At 40.8% G+C, this 22,925-nt stretch overlaps 1 protein-coding gene across 4 annotated transcripts in view; it reads left to right on the top strand.

Annotated features, from left to right (window-relative positions):
- ACYP2 (acylphosphatase 2) overlaps positions 1 to 22,925 on the top strand; it is a 339,147-nt gene that overhangs the window by 126,077 nt on the left and 190,145 nt on the right. Inside the window, exon 1 of one of the 4 annotated variants that reach the window (XM_019021529.4) lies at positions 20,967 to 21,381. The exons of 2 other annotated variants lie outside the window; for them this stretch is intronic. In XM_019021529.4, the coding sequence (XP_018877074.2) occupies positions 21,240 to 21,381 (142 nt within the window). In that variant the 5' untranslated portion in view covers positions 20,967 to 21,239. Of the gene's footprint in view, positions 1 to 20,966; positions 21,382 to 22,925 lie in introns of those variants that run through there. One more of the 4 variants, XM_004029235.5, reaches the window with a different exon arrangement.

Below are 22,925 nucleotides of genomic sequence, written 5' to 3'. Positions count from 1 at the left end.
GTACGAGCAAGACTGGAGAAAGAAAGTGTTTGTAATAATCCGTGTGAGAAAGTAGGGGTGCCCGGACAAGGGCAGCAACTGTGGGGAAAGAGAGTGAGGCTGATTTAAAAGCCATTTAGGAGGGAGACTTTACAGAGCTATAAGGCAGCTATAGAGTGTGAGGGAGTTGGAGGACCCAAAGATGAACTAGGTTTCCAGCAGAGGTACTGGATGGTTGAAGAAGAAAGAGCAGTTTAAGGAAGGGAAAAAAATGTCAGTTCAGTTTTGAAGATGTTGAATTTGCAGTGCTGGGGAACAATGGAATAGAGCTGTCTTATAGGCACTTTCATTTACAAGTGGGTTATGAAAGAGGGAAGAATAGGGACAGGAACCACATTTCAGCAGGAAAAATGGATCCTGATAATCAGGAGAAGTTGGGATTTCTGCTTCATGGTGGGACAGAGAAGAATATATTTGACACTCCGCTGATCCGTAGGAGCATCTCTTCTTTCTCCCCGGCCCAGTTGTGATGTTAAGTGAACAATGTAGCCAACCTATGTTATCCTATAATCAGCCTTGGAACAGGGTTGGGTGACAAAGGGCTAAGATTTATCAGGGATGAGGAATGGAATCATCCACCAGTTAAGCCATCTAGAGCAGCATAGGTGCTAGGTGACGGTGAGGGGAATCTAGAATTGGTAGTGGAAGAGGGAAATGGAGTGTCTCAGATGTGGCTTTGAGAGCAGCTACAGAGGGAAAGACTGTAACTTGGCCCCCTGACATTCTAGTAAGGTTCTCCTAATGAAGGAACAAACCAGAAATCCAGGGTAGCTAATTTCAAATGGGGTGAACTTACTATAGAGGCAGGTGGGTTCCAGTGACATAGAGGGTGTACAGTGATGCATGCCATGGTGCTCTGCTCAGATCCCCACTTTAGGACCATGATGTTCATTCTCTGGCTGCCAGAAGTACTGGCTGCTTGACAACCTACCTTGAGTTCTTTTAGAATTGTCCTCAGCCAAAGAGAGTTGGCTTTCTAAGTTTATGTGCCCCAGGCTGCATCCAATGACCCATTGATGGTGGGGTACAATCGTTCAGAGTAGACAACTCTGAAGGGAGCTCTGAGCTCCCACTGGTTGGGCTGAGGCTTCTATTGTTGACTGCACAGCAGGTAAACTCCTCCTGCAGCTCAATTCTCCTGCCTTCACTGCTCCAGAGATGTGTGCCTCCTACATGTAAGTCTCTGCCTGAGAGTCAGTTTCCCAGGGAACCTAACCTAAGACATTAGGGCAATGCAAATGAGCTAAGTCCTCCCCCTTCACAGGAGGAAGTCAGCAGATAATATCTAAGGGTGATAAAAATCAATATGTAAAGGTGTAAGCATATTCTCTAGAGTTACACAGACAACCGCTGGAAGAACTAAAAGTAGAAATATTGAAAAGAATATTGTCTCTGCAAAATGTGACTGCGGATTGATTAGGTGGGAGATTTGCTTTTCCTTCTAAGATTTTCTCAACTACCGAAATTAATATCGTATGCAAATAGTACTTTGACTCAAATCTAATTTTAACATTAAAACAAGACTTTTGGAAACAACTAATGATAAAGAGGTAGTGAGTGAGGCAGAGAGAAGTAATAATGTTTGATTCAGAGGATGTGGCCTAGAATTCAGGTGCTGTTTCTGTGTCTGGGTACAGGTCACTTCCTCTTTTAGAGACTTAGTTTTCTCATCTGTCAAGTGGGAATAACAATGATATTAAATAAAAACCACTTGGCTGGGCGTGGTGGCTCACGCCTGTAATTCCAGCACTTCGGGAGGCCGAGGCGGGTGGATCACAAGGTCAGGAGATTAAGACCATCCTGGCTAACACGGTGAAAACCCGTCTCTACTAAAAATACAAAAAATTAGCCGGGCATGGTGGTGGGCGCCTGTAGTCCCAGCTACTCGGGAGGCTGAGGCAGGAGAATGACATGAACCTGGGAGGCAGAGCTTGCAGTGAGCTGAGATCATGCCAGTGCACTCCAGCCTGGGTGACAGAACGAGACTCTGTCTCAAAAAACAAACAAACAAACAAACAAACCCACTCAGTATCATTGTGAAGTGTAAATAAAATAATGAAAAGTAAAATGCTTAGAAAAGCTATGAAGAGCTGTCCTACATAGGAGAATGAAGTACATGTTAGAGATACTGGCAACGTACAAAAACCACAAAAAAGTGGTTAATTCTGGCTGTGGATGAAAAAGACCTCATGAAGGCAGGATCACTCATGGTTGGCTTGCAAAAGAAGGAAGATTTTGGTAGGCAGAGAAGGAGACATGGTGGGGAGAAAAAAAATTTTTTTTTTTTTTTGAGACAGTCTTACTCTGTTGCCCAGGCTGGAGTGCAGTGGTGCCATCTCGGCTCACTGCAAACTTCACCTCCCAGGTTCAAGCAATTCTCCTGCCTCAGCCTACCAAATAGCTTGGATTAGAGGCATGTGCCACCATGCCTAGCTAATTTTTTTGTATTTTTAGTAGCGACGGGGTTTCACATGTTTGCCAGGCTGGTCTTGAACTCCTGACCTCAGGTGATCTACCCACCTTGGCCTCCCAAAGTGCTGGGATTACAGGTGTGAGCCACCATGCCCGGCCCAATTGTGTGTGTGTGTGTGTGTGTGTGTGTGTGTGTTTGAGACATTGTCTTGCTCTATCGCCCAGGCTGGAAGGCAGTGGCACCATCTCGGCTCACTGCAGCCTCTTCCTCCTGGGCTCAACCAATCCTCCCACCTCAGCCTCCCAATTAGCTAGGACTACAGGCATGTGCCACCACGCCCAGCTAATTTTTGTATTTTTTGTGGAGATGGTGTTTCACCACGTTGGCCTGACTGGTCTCAAACTTCTGGCCTCAAGTGATCCGCCCACCTCAGTCTCCCAAAATGCTGGGATTACAGGTGTGAGCCACCATGGCCAGGCAAAATATTTTATTTTATTTTATTATTATTTTTTAATCTGTTTTTTAAAAATAGAGACGGGGGGTCTTGCTATGTTGGCCAGGTTGGTCTTGAACTCTTGACCTCAAGCAATCCTCTTGCCTCAGCCTCTCAAAGTGCTAGCATTACAGGCATGAGCCCCCACATCCAGCCTGAAATATTTTATTTTAAAGGAATCTTTTTCAATTATTTTTAGCAAAGTAATCCCTGAGCATAATTAAAAAGCAATAATTCAAAAGGGTTTATAATATCTTTCACCTCCTCCGAGTCTCTGTTCCAAGGTTACCTTTATTCAATGAGCTCTTCCCTGCACTTGCTATTTAAAACTACAGCTCTGGCCCCACTCCTGGTCCTTCTTAACCCACTTATTTCCTCACAGCACTTACCCACTTCTACATATTATAACTTAATATGTCTATGGTTTGTTGTCTCTTTCCCGTGATGGGAATGTGAGCTCCATGAGGACAGGGACTTTGATCTGTTCTCTTCATTTCCCTAAAGTGTCTACACAGTGTCTCATGCATTGCAGGACTCAGTAAGTATTCATTGAATAAATGAAAACTATGAAAAGCTTGCCAGCACCACTATACCCCAAATCCTATCCCATTCCTCAGAGGCACCTGGTTACAAAAAATGACAATAACAACACAACAACAGTGTATTATTTTGGATTTTTTAAACCTAATTTTTGTTCTCACACTCTTATAATATTTTAAAAATTTTCAAGCATACATGAAAGGAGGGAAAGGTATGGTGAACCCTAGGAATCTATTATCCAGCTTCCACAATTAGCAACATTTGGCCAGCCTTGTTTCTCTGTCCCTCTTTATTCTTTGGGGAGGAAGGGTTGGTTTTGGAGCATTTTAAAGCAAATCTGAGACGTCATGTTATTTTAGCTAGAAATGCTTCCCTGTATCTATAACTGCAAAAGATATTTTTAACTCTAACCACCATGCCATTATTATACCTAATGAATTAACAATTTCTTTTATTTTCTTCTTTCTTTCTCTTTCTCTCTCTCTCTCCCCTCCCTCCCTCCTTCCTTCCTTCCTTTCTTCCTTCCTTCCTTCCTTTCTTTCTTCTTTCTTCCTCCCCCTCCCTCCCTTGTTTCTTTCTCTCCTTCCTTCCTTTTTTTTTTTTTTTTTTGAGGTGGAGTCTCCCTCTGTCACCCAGGCTGGAGTGCAGTGGTGTGATCTTAGCTCACTGCAATCTCCACTTCCCAGGTTCAAGCAATTCTCCTGCCTCAGCCTCCCCAGTAGCTGGTATTATAGGCACGCGCTATCATGACTGGCTAATTTTTTAAAAATTATTTTTAGTAGAGTCAGGGTTTTGCCATGTTGGCCAGGCTGATCTTGAACTCCTGACCTTAGGAGATCCATCTGCCTCAGCCTCCCAAAGTGCTGAGATTATAGGCATGAGCCACCGCACCTGGCCACAATTTCTTAACATCATCTTATATCCAGTTCATTATTAAATTTTTCTGATTGTCTCAAAGTTCTAACAAAGGATCCCCCAATGAAGGGCCCACGTTGAATTTGATTGTTTCATTGTCCCCTGAATGTCCTTTTTTCTATAACTCATTTCCTCTCCCTGCCATTGATTCATTAGAGAAACGAGGGCAGTTGTCCCATGGAATGTTCTATATTCTGGATTTGACTGATTGCTTTCTCATAGTGTCCTTTAACTTGTTCTCCCGAGGCAACTTCTTTGAACGGTTTCTGCTTTTAGTTCTTTTTGTGATTAGCTTGATATCTCCAAATATGTTGTTACTTGATTTAGATACCAAGATGGATGCAAATTTAGCTCGCTTGTCCTGCCTCCCTTCTCCCAACATAATTTGGTCACTAACCTCTGCTACTGTGCTGGTCCTCTCTAATTTCAGACAATGTCCCCCCCCCCCTTTTTTTTTTTTTTTTTCTAAAGACAGGGTCTCACTCTGTCACCAGGCTGGAGTGCAGTGATGTGATCATAGCTCACTGCAGCCTCAATCTCCCAGGCTCAAGTGATTCTTCTGCCTCAGCCTTCTGAGTAGCTGGAACTACAGGCATGCACCAATACACCAGGTTAATTTTTTAAATTTTTGTAGAGATGAGGTCTTGCTATGTTGCCCAGGCTTGGTCTCAAACTCCTGAGCTCAACAGATCCTCCTGTCTCAGCCTCCCAAAGCACTGGGATTACAGGTATGAGCCACTGTGCCCAGCTGATTGCAGACAATATCTTAGAACCTCTATTTGGTGTTCCATCAACCAAGAGTTGAGGATGTTTGTGCTTGGATGGTTCCCTTCAGCTGCTGTTCCTTTTTTCTTTTTCTTTTTTTTTAACTGTTTCTTGTTTATTTTTTAATTGGCAAATAAAAATTGTATACATTTATGGTGTACAATATGTTTTGAAATATGTATATGTTGCAGAATGGCCAAATCAAGCTAATTAACGTACGCATTACCTCAAGTACTTACTTTTGTGTGGTGAGAACACTTCGAATCTACTCTCTTAGCAATTTTCCAAGTATACAACACGTTGTTATTAACTATAGTCACCGTGCTATACCGTAGATCTTTTGAACTCATTTCTTCTGTCTAGCTAAAATTTCTTGTCCTTTGACCAGCATCTCCCCAGTCTCCACTCCCACCCCCAGACCCTGGTCCCCGCCATTCTACTCTCTGCTTCTACGAGATCAGTGTTTTTAGATTCCACATATGGGTGAGATCATGCGATATTTGTCTTTCTGTGCCTGGCTTATTTTGTGTAACACAATGTCCTCAGATTCATCCATGTTGTCGCGAATCACAGGATGTCCTTCTTTGTTAACACTGTTCCATTATGTTTATAAAGCAAATTTTTTTTTATCCATTCATCCACTGATGGACACTCAGGTCCATATCTTTTATTTATTTTTTTTAGCTCCATATCTTGACTACTGTGAAAATGTTGCAGTGAACATGGGAATGCAGATATCTCTTCAACATACTGATTTTATATCCTTAGGATACGTATCCAGGAATTGCTGGATCATGTGACAGTTCTATTTTTAATTGCTTGAGAAACCTACATACAGTTTTCCATAATGGTTATACTAATGTACACTCCCACCAACAATGCGCAGTGTTCCCTTTTCTCCACACCCTCGCCAACACTATCGTTTATCTTTTTCATCACAGCCATTCTAACAGGTGTGAGGCGGTATCTCCTTGTGGTTTTAATTTGCATTTCCCTGTTCTTCTCTTTTACTTCTGTTAAATGCAACTTTAAGTCTTCCAGGTGTATCACATACTCTTTTCTGTAATCACAATTTAGTCTTCTGTAGTTTGTGAATTTATTCCAAAATTGTAAAAAATAATAAATGAACATTTACATGTTTTGGCTTTCCAGATTTAGTTCACTGTATAGCCAAAAACTATTCTTTGCTTTCCACTTTGTAGGGTCAGTGTTAGAACTCCTATGCCAGTCAAAGAATGTTTCTAGTTTTATGTTAAAATATATACTTCCTTTTTTTTTTTTTTTTGAGACAAAGTCTTGCTCTGTTGCCTAGGCTGAAGTGGAGTGGCATGATCACGGCTCACTGAAGCCTCAACCTCTGCGGCCCAAGTGATCCTCTAATCTCAGCCTTGCAAGTAGCTGGGACCGCAGCTGTGCCCCACCACACCTGGCTAATTAAAAAAAGATTTTTTTTTTTAGAGATATGGTCTCCCTCTGTTGCCCAGGCTGGCCTTGAACTCCTGGGCTAGAGAGATCATCCTGCCTCAGTTTCCCAAAGTTCTGGGATTATAGGGACGAGTCACCACACCCACCCGAGATCCTCCTTTTTTAATACTCCACCAATTGTACAAAATCATGCCACATTTTAACTCGTTTCCTATTTGGTCCATGTCAGGAATAGTATTTAAGATATTTAAAACTGTAGTTTGAATTGACCATTCATGCCTCAGCCGATTCACAGGGAACTATTTTCTATTTTTTGAATAATGGTAGAGGAAAGTACCTGGTATTTTCAAAAAACTAAAACTAGTCTTCTATGAATGGGAAATGAGGCTGGAACAGTCAACTCAAGCACTTAATAAAATGTCTCGAATATCATGCCAAGAAATGTGAACTTTGTAGGTGCTAGGAGACTCTTGAAGGTTTTTAAGGCATTCAAGGTACTTGGGCTAAGCCTTCTTGGAAATAATCCACCAAAGAGGGTGGCCTGCCAGGGCAAGGGAATGCCAGCAGTTAGCAGCTGAGGGTACCACTAGTTGCCCCCATAGTGCTCACCACAACAGGGAGCTATGTGGTCGGAGGACCCCACGGAGCCTCAAAGAATCCATCAATAGCCCTGTGAGAGAGCTGCATTTGAACCCCTGCAGCTCAGTCCTGGCCTGTAGGGAAGAACCCTTGATCAACATTATCATCCTCCAAGACTGCATGTGAATCATCATTTATTTAATTTTATTTAAGTTGATGGATATTTGAGTACTTCCAATTCTTTTTTTTTTTTACTGTAATAAACAACTTCATGACAGTTGTTTTATTTATATCTTGGCATTCTTGCCTATTTTCTTCCCCTTGGGAGAGATTTATAACTTAAGAACTGCCAGGGGCCGGGCGCGGTGGCTCATGCCTGTAATCCCAGCACTTTGGGAGGCTGAGGTGGGCAGATCACGAGGTCAGGAGTTTGAGAGCAGCCTGACCAACATGGTGAAACCCCGTCTCTACTAAAAATACCAAAATTAGCTGGGTATGGTGGAGCGCGCCTGTAATCCAATTCCAGATACTCAGGAGGCTGAGGCTGTAGAATCGCTTGAACCTGGGAGGCAGAGTTTGCAGTGAGCCAAGATTGCGCCATTGCAATCCAGCTTGGGTTACAGAGGGAGACTGTCTCAAAAAAACAAAACCTGCCAGGTAAAGTGTGTGTAATCTATCTTTCCTTCCTTCTTTCTTTCTTTCCTCCCTTTCTCCTTTTTAAAATTAGTGTGTTTTATGTCTTAGAGCAGTTTTAGCTTAACGGAAAAATGAAGCAGAAAGTACAGAGGGCTCTCATATACATCCCCCTCCGACATATTTTCACTTCTTATTAACATTTTGGATTAGTGTGATACGTTTGTAGTTACAATAGATTAGTGGATATTGACACATTATTAACTAAAGTCCACAGTTTACATTAGGGTTCACTCTTTGTATTACAGCTCTGTGGGTTTTGACTATGTGTAATGTCATGTATTCACCATTATAGTATTATACAGAATAGTTCCTCTGCCCAAAAAATCCCCTGTGCCTCACCTATTCATCCCTCCCTCAAATGTATACAATTTTTAAGGCTTTCGAGGACTATAGTCAAATTGCTTTACAAAATGTTTGTATCCAAAGGCCAGCAGTGTGTGAGAGTCTGTTTCAGCATATCATCAATAACACTGGGTATTACTATTTTTAATGTTAGGAAAATTGATATCTCATTTATATTAGGACAAATACAAGTAAGATATAATTGTTTTGGAACTCTGTACAATGAGCTGATGACATTGTTACAATGAGAGACACTTGTTAGAGACCAGCTTAAGCAAATAATGAGATTTATTGCCTCATGCATCTGGGTGCTGGCCTCAGGGTTGATTGATTCAAGAACTCAAATGATGTCACAGAAAGCGCTATCCCTCATTCCTCTTCTATTGCAGACACTTTTTTCTAAGGAGGGAGGCATGGTTGCAAGCAGGTCTAGGCTTATATCATCTTAGCTAAGGAGGTCTAGAGGAACGAGACATCTTTGTTGTCTCTGATTTAATCCTACATTAATCAGAGCTCATTTAAGTGCCATGACAGAAACCCAATTTAAGCTGGCTTAAGCCAAAAAAAAAAAAAAAAAAAAAGAAAAAAAAAAGAATATATTGGCTCATGCAACTGAGAAGTCTAGTTGAGAGTTCTTCTTTCAGGAACAGGGGCTCAAACAATATCATCAGGACTTGCTTTTTATCTTTTGCCCTGCTCTCCTCTTTGTTGGCTTCATTCTGAGGCAGGCTTTCTCTCTTGCCTGTTGGCAAAATGATTCCTGATAGCTCCAGGGTTAAATGATTCAGCAGTCTCATGGGTCTCAAAGGGAATACCTCATTTCTAATGGGTCCCACAAAGGTTCTGAGGAGGGAAGACTTTGGTTGGCCTGGCTTCCAAATTGTGTCCATCCCTACCTCTCATTGTAGCAGAGGGATAAAAAAATCTGATGAGTTAGGATTGGGTTATATGCCACCCCAGCACAAGGGTAAGGGAAGGCATTAGCTCCCCTAAAATCACAAGGACTAATAGGGGAGAAAGAGGGTTTGTAAAAGACAAAAAAAGAGTGGACACTGTGCCAGCAAAATAAAAAATTTATATTACAAGTATCATCAGCTCTCCCACAACCACATGTTGGAGTGTGTGAGAAAGAAGTTTTCTATCAAAAGTTGGGGAGAAGGAATAATGCATAGATAAAAGCAACACATGTCCACCACATCATTGTTTTATTTCACATTCATTCATAAACATTATTTCAGATATCTGTTGATCATTTGCATTTGGGTTTTTATGAGTTATCTGTCCATTTTGCTGTTAGGACAGTGCTTTTAAGGTGTTCCTAACATCTTAACCTTGATCTTAATTCCTTTCAGTTTTGCATGCTGGAAATGTTTTTTTTCCAGTTTGTCATCTGCTTCCTAACTTTGTTATTTACATTTTTATTCAAGATTACTGTTTTAAATTACACATAGATCCATGCAATGGGTATTATGCTTTTACTCATCCTCATTCTAAACACTAAATGGTTGTATGGCTTAGTTATTACTCTGATTTAACTTCTGTGGCCCAGTTTTCTCATCTGTAAAATGGGCCATTGATTTTCTTCCTATTCTTCTAACATGTTTATGACTATGAAATATGATTTGTTTATTTGAAAATATAGAGCTCAAGAAAGTGAATAGGAAATATTAGAGAATAGTGTTCTGAGCATTAAATATCAGAGGATCTTTAATGGTATCCCACAGGGAGTACTATGAGTGATTCATATGCAGCTTGATATTGCTCTGTAGCCAAATAGAGCAGAATAAACCCCTCCCCTTCCCCACCCTTTGCCCTAGCCGGCCAGGTCATGCAGCAGGCAGAGGAAATGCCTGCAGCTACACTGAATACAGATGCCAGTCAGATCCTGCAGGTTAGAGAGAGTGCTGCAAGGCTAAGCTAAACAGACCAAAGCCAGCCCCAGGTTGAACAAGAAAGCAGGCAGCCAGTATTTTCCTGAGTGTAACTGTGGGTACCGCCTCTATTGGCGGTAGAGACTTGGTACTTAAAATGAACTTCAAGCTGTTCCAAATGTACAGATTAAGAACATCTGGCATGTAGAATTAGGATTCTGATGGGAGATATATACTGATGCTGTCTGGTTTGGGACAAGAGTACATTGATGCATGGATGATGATCAGTAGTCTTGGAGAACAGAATCAAGATAGGATGAGAAAAGAAAGTATTCCTTTGATTATAATGACTAAGTGTTCATAAATTCGTTCATGAGGAAGAAGTGGAAATTATCAGAGCCTCCCACTATGTACCTTTGGTATTATAGTGTATTATATATTTATTTTAAAATTGGTGTGTAGTAAAATGGATAACCATAAAAGGGCAAGCTTAGTCATGTAGCTCAAGTCCTTTTGTCACCTTTGTAAAGAACTTTTCCAGGTTTTGTTAAGTAGACATTTTTGATGTAGTTAGATTTTACCAAACTGCTAGATACAGGACTCTGGAGCCTGAGTGATACACCAAATAAACAGTCACCTTACAGGCTACTGTTTTAGTCTTATGTTAGTCTGAGTATTCTACACTTGACAAAAATCACTTTGACAATGAGAAAGTATTACATAAAAGTCATTTATCACAATCCCTCAGATCAGCGATCCTCAACCCCTTGCCTTGACTGAAAGCTGTATTTAATGCCACCATCTCATATTTTATAATGCACCAGCCACACTGGGCTTCTTTCAGTTTCTCCTACTTGGGAAACTCGAGCTTTCTACATGCTATTCCCTCTGCGTGGATTAAGTTCTCCCACCTTTCTTCTTGGTTTCTTCTTATCCATTCTTCAGCGATCACTTCCCCAGAGACCTTCCCAGACAACCTCTCTAAGCCCTAATCTACCCCCATCTCTAAATTTTTTAAATTTATTTATTTATTTATTTTTGAGGCAGGGTCTCGTTCTATTGCCCAGGCTAGAGTACAGTGGCATGATCATGGCTTACCTCCCTGGCTCAAGTGATTCTCCCACCTCAGCCTCCCAAGTAGCTGGGACTACAGGTGCAGCCTCCCCAGTAGCTGGAACTACAGCCAAACCACCATGTCTGGCTAATTTTTGTATTTTTTTGTAGAGAAGGGTTTTGCCATGTTGTCCAGGCTGGTCTCTAACTCCTGGGCTCAAACGATCCTCCTGCCTCAGGCCCCCAAATTGCTGAGATTACAGGCATGAGCCATTGCGCCTGGCCCCTATTACTAAATAAAAGATCACCTTCTCCCCAGCACCCACACATGGCACATACTAGGTATTCAGTAAACATCTGTTGAATGAGTGAATGAAAGACTGTTGAAGGCAGTGTGGCAGAGTGGAAAGAACACTGAATTTTTCCGCAAAAGGCCGGATTCTAGATGGGGTTCAATCCCTTAAATGTTCTAAGACTATTTCTTTGTCTTTAAAGTATAGTACCTGTCCTACTTAGTTCTGTACCTGTAAATATAAAATGGAAGTTGGTATATAAAAGTGTCATAATAATCATAAAATGCCACTGCAAATGTAAGTTAATGTACTATTCATGGACTCAAAAGGAAATCACATGTAGTCAATCAGCAAAATGTTTTTCAGTGCTGAATTATTGACACTGTACTGCATTCATCACTATTAACAACCTTTTAAAGATAAGATTTAATTTTTTTAATTTTTAAAATTATTATTATTATTTTATTTGTAGAGATGGGTTGCCCAGGCTGGCCTCAAGTGATCCTCCCGCCTTGGTCTCCCAAAGCACGGAGATTACAGGTGTGAACCACCGTTCCCAGACAAATATCAGATTTTATGAGTAAGGATGAAAAGTAAATAATTCTAGGTGAAATATTTTTATACTGCAAAAAGCTTCCTATGTCCAGGTAAAAACCATCTTATTTACTTAACAAGAGATCTCTGAGACACACAGTCTTTACGAAAAGCTAATTTTAAAGGATATAGTAGATGCATATGCTCTCAACATAATGTCTCATATAATAAGAGTTCAACTAACATTTACCAGACAAATTTTTGAGACGGAGTCTTGCTCTTGTTGCCCAGGCTGGAGGCTACAATGGCATGATCTCGGCTCACTGCAACCTCTCCCTCCTGGGTTCAAGCGATTCTCCTGCCTCAGCCTCCTGAGTAGCTGGGATTATAGGTGCCTGCCACCAAGCCTGGCTAATTTTTGTATGTTTTAGTAGAGATGGGGTTTCACTGTGTTGGCCAGGCTGGTCTTGAAGTCCTGACCTCGTGATCCGCCCCCCCTCGGCCTCCCAAAGTGTTGGGATTACAAGCGTGAGCCACCATGCCCAGCCAAGTTTTGCTTTTCTTATAACATCCATATCTAATTGTAATTCATGGTCAAGATACTTTAATACTTAAGTCATCTGTTGAGTGAAGGGTACTGACAGTAATTAAACAGCCTGTCATTTAGGGGTTTAGCATGCACCTAAAAGTATTTTAGAAGTGTGTCACCGAAATGAGAGACATTTAGGTGGCACTAGCTTCCTGAAGACTGAAAGAGTAACCCTACCCACGGGAACTGCCTTGCCTTGGATAGATGGTAGGTGGCAGCAACAGACCATAAATTATGGTTAACTAGCGCTAGACGTGTTTTTAATGTTATTCTATCATTTTTTTCCAAAATAAAATAATATAGCTGCAAACCAAGTAGATAGTAAAAATAAATAAGCATGATGTGACTAATTTGCATAATACAGGCTACCTAAGCCTTTATTTATTCTATAATCTTTCAACAGCAATTTATTTTTCAACAGCTCTAGGCTTGGTTTCGTTACTATTCTTAGCTTTTTTTTTGTTGTTACCATCTTTATTTCTTCTCTTTGTAAGTGTTGAAAATTTTAATGCTCCTCTATTGACAGAAAGGGATGGCATATTTGAACTTTCATTCTGCCTAACCTTTGTTCTATTCCTGTTGTGAAGATTTTGCCCCAGACATTGCATTGGTCAAGGTTTAGTTACTGAAAAAATAATCCATTCCAGACAGTTTAAACAGAAATTGTTTAACACTGGGCATTAAATGGCTTATGAAGTTGTTGGCAGGGCTAATGAAAGAGGCTCTTGGTCACTCACTCTCAATCTGAGCTTCGTATCACAAGCATCTGGGTTGCTTTTTTAGAATATCAATTCGGGAATCCATTGCTGACATAATGAATCAAAACCTTTGGGCATAAACTCCCCTGGAAATTCAAATGTTGAGATCAGAGTTGAGATCCACCTTGAGGCTGAAGTTTTAGGATGGACTTTTACTGCAGAACTGGGCCATCAAGGGATCTACTGATCCTGCAATAGGAAACCATTTGCTGAATTGGGAAGTTGTTGCTATAGCTGCTGGATTCAAAACAATGCATCCCCTGCCATCATCAGAAGCTGCCATGCTCTGGAAACTGCCACATCCAAAAAGCTGCCACTCCGGGACCCGCCAAGCTTGCTATGATATTAATTAGTAAAACAGATGTCCTGTGCCCTGCCTCTTGGTGCCCCACAAGCCAGTGAACAGTCAGTTAACAATGGCACAGAATAACTAAACTCCTCCGCGACTGTGCTTATCACAGAACCAGCGGCAGATGGCCTCTGCCTCACTCATACCCTCCCTCCACATCTACAATGGTAATTCTGCTGGTGGAAACTCTATCACATGAGGAATCTTAATTGCAAGAATGTCCAGGGTTTGTAGCTTTAAACTTCCCAGCCCTACAGAAACAGGAAGTCCAGCGAGAAAGAGATTGCAATGGATGTGTGTACCAATCTACTGTTTCACCAAGGACATCATGAAGTAGATGAGTTATTTTAAAGACACGAAGGCCCTTGTTGTCCCACTAGCCCAGACCTGCGGGTAAATCTGAGTCAAGCCTTTTCGGGAGTTTAAGTGTGTGTGAACTAAGAAGAAATCAGGACGAATCTCTTCCCCGGATAGGCTCCTTGCTTCCATAGGAAAAGCAAACCTGATACCAGCTGAACTCCACGCCTGGGGGATATTAGGAAGGGAGGGGTCTGTGTTGCCTACTTTTTGTCTGAGTTGGTGGCTGGCCCTTTTTCCCCTTCCCTGTCTTGGTGTGATAGCTCAGAGTCTGGGCACACTCTGTTCAAAATCTGACTTTGCCATTTTTTGCCTCCTTGGTGTGTCCAAGCAGTGGCATCTGTGATTAGTTGCCTCCTGATGTAATATTAACGTTACCTTTTTCTCACTCAATACCTTCGGATGCATACTTCCTGTTTTCTAAAGGACTCAATGCTAATTATAATGATATTTTCCTTTACTTTTCCTTACTTCTAGATCTGTTCTTATGCATTTTATATTATTTCTTCCTCTGAAAATGAACTATTTCTGTAACACATTCTCTTCATTAATAAAGGTTTTACTATATTTGATTATCTACTTGTTCTTCTTTATGCCAGTTCAGATATGCTTTAGTGCTTTGAAAGTTAACTGTTTGGTCCTATCTATGCCTGAGCATGACTTCAGGGTTGCCTCGAAATTTAAATTATATGCCCACAATTCACAATTGCAAAAATATGGAACCAGCCCAAACGCCCATCAGTCAATGAGTAGATAAAGAAAATGTGGTATACATATATATGCACATATACCATGGAATACTACTCAGCCATAAAAAGAAATGAAATAATGGCATTCACAGCAACCTGGATGGAACTGGAAACTATCGTTCTAAGTGAAGTAACCCAGGAATAGAAAACCAAATATCGTATGTTCTCACTCGTAAGTGGAAGCTAAGCTATGAGGATGCAAAGGCATAAAAATGACACAATGGACTTTGGAGACTCGGGGGAAAGGGTGGGAGGGGGTGATGGATAAAAAAACTACATATTGGGTACAGCGTACACTGCTTGAGGGATGGGTGCACCAAAATCTCAGAAATCACCACTAAAGAACTTATTCATGTAACCAAACATCACATGTTCCCCCAAACCTATTGAGATAAAACATAAATTTAAAAATAAAAAAATTATATGCCTGTATACTGAAATAGTGAATCTGCTCATGCACCACATTGAGAAATTATTTTGAAATGTTATTATGAAAACATATAATAGGATACTAAAATAAACTTTCAGAAAGTAAAATTTTAATTTTAGAATAGTTGATTAAAAAAATTATTGTGAATATAGTAGAGTTCCCATATGCCCCACATTCAGTTACCCTATTATTAATATCTTAATATTAATAAATGGTATTTTCTACCATTGTTAATGATAAATGGTATATTTGTTGCAATTAATGAACCAATATCGATATCTCATTATTAACTAAAGTTTGTACTTTATTCATATGTCCTCAGTTTTCACCTCAAGTTCTTTTTCTGTCCCACGATCCCATCAAGGATACTAACATTACATCTAGTCATCAGGTCTCCTTAGGCTCCTGGTAGATGCTTCTCAGGCTTTCTCTGTTTCTGATGACCTTGACAATTTTGAGGATTACTAGTCAGGCATTTCGTAGAATTAAATTATATTCTCTTCAATTTTTAATTTTATTTTTAAACTTCACGTAAGCATTTTAAACACACACAAAATTATAGACTAGTATAATGAATCCCCATCTACCCAAGACCCAGCTTCAAAACTGTCACCATTTCCAAGTTTATTCTATCTAAACTGTCCTACCTGCCAACCCCTGAGGATTTTAAATCAAGCCCCAAATATTATATCATAGTACCCTTATGTATTTCAGTACATGCCTCTAACAGATAAGGCCTTTAAAGAATATACCCACGATGCCGTTATCACAGTGACAAAGTTAATGATGATTCTGTAATGTTTAGTAGTCAGCCTACATTCAAAGTTCCCCAATGGTCTAAAAAAATGTCTTGTTCAAGTTTACGTACTCAAATCAGGATCCAAACAAGGTATATGTATTGAATTCTGTTGATTCGAAAAACAGGACTTTTGTCTCTGCTTTAGCTGAGACCTGGGACTGAAAACAAAACCATAGTTATAGCTACATTTTGAGATGAGGTGCTAAACTCCCTGTGTTGTGAAAAAGGGGCATTTTAAAAGAGTTTTAAGATTTTTAGTCCAACACCCACCTCAGGATCCAGAGTATTTCTTTGGGGAAATGCACTAGGGAACTGTGGCTTTTTTCCCTCCCACCATGGGAGAGAGAAGCAAGGTGTCTCCCCATCACCCCAAGCTCAGTGAGACAGTCTTTAAGAAAACCTCTCTGAGAACTCGGTGTTTACTCCTTGGAGCTAGAAGGACAGGTTGACCGATACCTGAGGAAAGGAAAGAGGAAAGGCTGTGGCTGGAGATGTCTGAAAAAAGACTGCCAAGCAGAGCAAAGAGAGGTGGTTGAGTTCAGAGCAATCTGTGACTTCTATCACTGGTAGGGCAGAGATATGAGTCTCCATAACTAGATGCGATGGGAGGGAGGGATGTGGTCCTGTGGTCAGTTTAAAATGGATCCCACCCAGATGGCCTTCTTGCTGGGGGCTAGTCTCTTTCAGCAGAAAGAGGTTGGAGATGTAGCATTTAATACAGAAGCTGGGATGGGACACTTAATACAGAAGCTGGGATAGGGCTGTAGAGAGAACTGGCATAGCCTAACAAGGGAGCAGCAGTCAAGAATTCCAAGTGGGGTGAAGCTCTGAGTCCCTACAAAAAGAATCCTGCAAAATAAATAGTCAGCTTTGAATATTCACCATTCCCAGAGAGCCTAAATGGATTTCAAAAGTACCTGTTTCTTCCCATTTTCAGCTAGGTAGGGGGAAACTAAGGCAAGGGGGTTGGGGGGACCAACCATGCCCTCTCCTCACTTCAGCATACTCAGTACCAAGCTGGGAGAGGGAAGACGCTTTAATGTTACATATCCTTCTGACTTTTTAATATTAAATTGGACTGTGACAAAGAAAAATTGGTTCAAACGTGGGACAGAATATCCTTCTGGAAAGAAATCTGCTTTGCTGATAGAACGCTTAAGCAATTTTCTGATAACTTGTAATAAGATTAAAGCCTCTTCTGGGAAACCAGCTACTTACTCAGCTGACCAACAGTCTGCTGTCTAATAATTTTGAATCCAGTTTAGTAATAATTAAGCATTTATTTTACCTATAAAGTATTCCTTCCACAGGGAATCATTGAATGGAAGTTAACAATTTGTATCCTGTTGGGTCCTGCACTTTCAACATAATGATTACAAAAATATTTCAGGGATAGAAATATGCTGATGGATAAAGTAATTTTCTTGTCCTTAAAATCAATCATATCTTGATATCAAATTTCTGAGAAATAACTCTAGCAATCACTTTCAAATGACCCCATGTGGTGATGAATTTGAGAGTTACAGGTGGTACCGCCTCAGTCCAAATGTCATTTGGACACAGAGTATTATCTATCCTTATTTCACAGGTTCTGTGTATTATCTATCCTTATTAGATATACACATATATAGATGTGTATTATCTATTATATGTATTATTATCATATATAGAAAATACACACATGTAAATGTGTATTATCTATGCTTATTTTACAGATTCTGGTGCCTGGTCATCTTGTACAGTCATATTATATAAGCAGGATTTTCCCTTTCTATGTATTACCTTAAACATGATCCTAGATCACAAACCAATTGTCTTAAAGGGTTCAAAGAAGGGAATTAACAGGTTTTAATTTCAACCAGTAGTAACACAAAGCCTAGTTATTCCAAAGCTGTTGCTCAGGTTACAAAACCAAAGCTTCATATAATTTAATCATGCATTGTACGTGAAGGACCTGCATACATTTGTTTGTATAAAAAGCCAAATAATCATATACAGTGTTGGTAGTAATATATTTAAATTGGCACAGCCCTTCGAAAAACAGTTTGGCAATATATATCAAGAACAATACATGCTTATACCCTTGATTTGATATTCTAACTTCAATTAAAAATATGTGGGAAGGAAGCTACATGCATAAATATTTTCTTTTTTATGGTAGTGAAAAATGAGAAGCAGCCTGAATATGTAACAACAGGGACTCACAGTAGGTAAATGTGTGGTTTATCCACCTAATGTGATTTATTAAAATATTCATTGGAAAGACTACAACATGGAAAAGAAGAGTGAAAGTTGAATTCATACTATAATTACTTAAAACATACATTAGAAACATTTGCCTACATTTTCTAAAGACTTAGAATCACATATTGTTGGCAATCCATGCCGAAATGGTACATAAAAATTTCCGTTTGCTAATGTTAGACTGCTGGCAGACACAGCAAATTTTTCAGCTAAGCAAATGTCAATTGTTGCTATAGCACTTCTAAAATTCAAATAAACCTACCTAATAATTGGCAGGGGTACTCTTGGGTAAATGTGGAGAAAAGTCAAAGATTGATTAAGAAAAGGAAAATGTCAACCTTCCCAGTCAGTGACTACTTAGAAGCTATGGTATAGTTGTCCGTTGTTATCTGCAGGGGATTGGTTCCAGGAATCCCCTTGGATATAAAAATCCTGGAATGTTCAAGTTCCTAATAGAAACATACATACACATATTGTCCTGTATGTTTTAAGTCATCTCTAGATTATTTAAAATACCTAATGCAATGTAAATGCTATTATACTGTATTGTTCAGGGAATGATGACAAGAAAAAAGAGTCTGCACGAGTTCAGTAGAGATGACTTTTTTTTTTTTTTTTGGAGACAGGGTCTCGCTCTGTCACCCAGGCTGGAGTGCAGTGGCCCCATCTCGGTTCACTGCAACCTCCGCCTCCTGGGCAAAAGTGATCCTACTCCCACCTCAGCCTCCCAAGTAGCTGGGACTACAGGCACAGGCCACCACAGCCAGGTAATTTTTGTATTTTTTATAGAGGCGGGGCTTCACTGTATTGTCCAGGCTGGTCATCTCTAACTCCTGGGCTCAAGCTGTTCGCCAGCCTTGGCCTCCCAACATGTTGGGATTACAGGTGTGAGCCACCGTGCAGACCAAGATACTTAAAAAAAAAAAAAATTCTGTTTGAGGTTGGTTGAATCTATGGATGCAGAACCTGCTAATATGGATGGCTGACTGTACTACTGGGGAAGGCACACTAAATAACTAGGATAAAATCTGGTAACCACTCGCAGAGATGACTGACGGGATAGAGGAAGATTTTGGAGAAGGGGGAGGCATTCTAGATAGAGTAGACCCAAGAGAAGAGGTTCTTTGTTTTAAACCTCTCTACTGAGAGAGCACAATAACCGAGAGTGTCTTGACTATAGTTTAAATGCAGGATTTGCATAAGCAGGTATTGGAGGCCGAAGACCTTAGGTTCTATTTTGAACGTATTAAGAAGAATGATTTAAAATTTATGTTGATTCTAGAGTCTGCATGGAATGAACTGGGAGATGGAAGAGTTAAGTTATGAGGTCTCTGCAATAAACCAAGACCTTCACTACATAAATTAACTGCACTAGCATTTCCAGAATATATTTTACTTTAAAAATGATTTAACCATATTCTAACCAAGTTTTGGATGATTTTTGTTGTTCTCTAATAGAATTGGCACAGTATATTGAATCAGATTGCAGTGGATTCTTTTAACTGTGTGGCCAGATGCAGAGAAATATGCAAAGGTATTGAGGCCAACAAATAGAGAAATGCAAATTCTCACAAGTAAACAGATTTGGAATTGTAGAAGGTGGCAGATTATCAATAGCTGTATCCAGATCCTTTGGAGTGGTGGATGGTTTTATATTAAAACTTTATAATAGCTCACCAGGAAATAAAATTCAGCCTTAACCTTCTAGGCAATTGGGATGTTGCTGAGAATAATCAAGACAATCAAAAAAAAAAAAAAAAAAAGTCGGGTGCGGTGGCTCACACCTGTAATCCCAGCACTTTGGGAGGCCGAGGCAGGTGGATCACCTGAGGACAGGAGTTTGAGACTAGCCTGGACAACATGGTGAAACTCCGTCTCTACTAAAAATACAAAAATTAGCTGGGTGAGGTGGTGCATGCCTGTAATCCCAGCTACTTGGAAGGCTGAGGCAGGACAATCTCTTGAACCTGGGAGGTGGAGGCTGCTGTGAGCTGAGATTGCGCTACTGCACTCCAGTCTGGGAGACAAGAGCGAAACTCCGTCTCAAAACAACAACAACAGCAACAAACCCACACCAAAAAAACTGTATGAACAGCAGAGAAGATGACTACAGTGTTTTTCTTTTGTCTGTTTCCACTAGCATAAAAGACTTCATATTTTTAAAAAGTTTCTTATCCCAGAAAATATCACAATCCGTTTAGAATACGAGTTCAGGCTCAATTCCTTCCTGACTGTACAGAAGAGCTCAAGATGCTGCAGACCTTATCTTAAAAGCTGGCTCAAAATCACCGGATTTGGTAGTCACCTAAACATTTCATAAATAATTTACTAACTCTCAAAACACTAAACGAGCAGGCCCTTGATTTCAAAAGCCAATCTTGCTGGGATGGAGTGGGGCGGGGGACCTGGGATGGGGGATGAAAGGGGTTGGAAATGGGGAGATATTGGTCAAAGGGTACAAAGTTTCAGTTAGTGTGATTAATAAGTTCTGAAGATCTGTTGTCTAACATGGTGACTGTGATAAATGTATTGTGTCCTTAAAAATTGATGAGAGTAGATCTTAAATGTTCTCTTCATTAAAAAATGGTGCAATGGATACGTTAATTTCACTGATGTAATCATTTCACAATGCATACATATGTCAAAACATCACCTTGTACACCACAAATATACCCGACTTTTATTTGTCAATTACACTTTAATAAAGCTGGGGGAAGCAACTCTTTTTTTGGGCACATCCGGCTTTTATTTACTAACTTTGAGAACAGAGTACCTTGATCAATTAAATGGTAGGGAGCACTGTGGAGACAGCATCCTCCCCAGTCCGGGAAGAGAGGCAGGGAAAAGAGGCCTACGATGCCTGGGGCCCACCGGCCTCTTCCCTCCTGGCGTCCCCGGCGGCCCTGGCTCCCAGGCCCCGCAGTCTCATTTGCCGCTTCCGACGCGTGACCCCGGCGCGCTAGCGTCCGGGACCGGTGACAGGCGCGGGGTGCGCCAAGCAGTCCCATGTGTCCCCTCCCTCTCGCGGCCGCCGCAGTCGCTGCGCCCCGAGCCCCTCTCCGGCTCCTCAACAGAGGGCTCGCCGCCGCCATGTCTACCGCCCGGTCACTCAAATCCGTGGACTACGAGGTGTTCGGGAGAGTGCAGGGTAGGAGGCCCCCCTACGGTGGGAGATCAAAAAGGTTATGGGAGGAAGGGGAGAAAGCTGTGAGAAGCGCCTCCCACCTAAAGTATGCCTTTTCCCGTTGTGGCTGGGACTTCCGCTCAGCCATGACACAGCAGCGGCGGCGGGGAGGGAGGCGAAACGCGCATGCGCCCGAGGACTTGGACGGGCGGAAGTACGGGAATGGGGAGGGAAGTGGAGGAGGGGGAGAGAAGGGGACAGGGGACTGCTGAGGACCAGAAGTGGGCGGCTGCTGGGTGCGGGAGTAAGCGGCACAGGGGGGAAGGTTGAAGTTGGGTAGGAAAAGAAGAGGGTCTTTTAACTAGTGGTCTGGTTGCTTGCCACTGAAGCTACCTGGGCTTGACTTGAGTTTTAGGAAGGACACTTAGATGGTTTAAGGTTAATTTTTCAGAGGTCAAACCTTGTTTTAGACCTCTGTGTAGCTCTCAAAAGAATGAAATTGTTATCTAATTTTTGTTTCATCCTAAGTTTAAGTAGTTGCCAAGTTTGTAACGTCTGGCTTGTTGAAAATATTGATATTTATAAATGAAAATATTAAGTCACTCTGAGATTTACGCAATGGAATATAAATACGGTAGTGATTTAATATCCACCATCTTCATTTAAAATAAAACTCTTCAACAATGGGAAATTTTACTCATTTCTTTTCCTCTTTGAATTTGATTTTCATTTCACTTTTCCCACCGAATTACCCCATTGTTTTGTTTGAGGGTTTTTTTTTTTTGCTCACCCTGTCATACTTTTCTGCAATATGTATATGTACATATATGCACATGTATGAATAAGTGTAATGCTTTTTCTTAATTTCCTTTGACAATAAGGCTCTGTTAGAAACAAATGCTGGTTCTTTGGTGCCAAAAAGAAGAACTAGCGCTCAAAGAATTTTCTCAGCAAGGCAATTTTACCTCTATAGAAGGGTGCAACTCGCGGATGAAGCAATGGCAACGGCACACCTGAACAGGGGAGGGGAAGGGGTTCTTATTCCTGATGCGGGTAGCCTCTACTGCTGTGTCTTTCCCCTACTGGCTAGGGTTGGACCGCACAGTCTAAGCTAATTCCGACTGGCTGTTTTAAAGAGCAGGGGTACGAGCTCAAGTGGCAGGGTGAGTAATTTGGCAGGAAGGGTGGTTACAGAACAGGTGACTCAGGATGATTCAGGTCAGAGCAGGTGACCAGGGGTGACTCAGGATGGAGCAGGTGACCAGAGGAATAGAGGTGAACTACTGATTAGAACTGGTGGAAAAGGTTGTTTACTGAAACTAGAGGCGAGGAGACCGAGGAAGCTAGACTTTAAAATAGAGCGCAAAGAACCGAGCATAATGACATATACTGATTCTTTGAAGAGAAATTTAGAACTCATTGTATTCAACAGCTCCAAGTATTAAATGTTTTCTATGGATTGAGTTATTATTGAAATTATTACTAGAACACTAGATGAAAATATAAAAAGTATGATAAACATTATTAAAATTTAAAGGTAAATTTGTGTTAGAAGTTTATTTTTTAAA

This window comes from Gorilla gorilla, chromosome 12 (genome assembly GCF_029281585.2).
Source record: "Gorilla gorilla gorilla isolate KB3781 chromosome 12, NHGRI_mGorGor1-v2.1_pri, whole genome shotgun sequence".
NCBI classification, from domain to species: domain Eukaryota; kingdom Metazoa; phylum Chordata; class Mammalia; order Primates; family Hominidae; genus Gorilla; species Gorilla gorilla.
The sequence above is the reverse complement of the archived record's forward strand: the minus strand, read 5'-3'. Positions and strand labels throughout refer to the sequence as shown.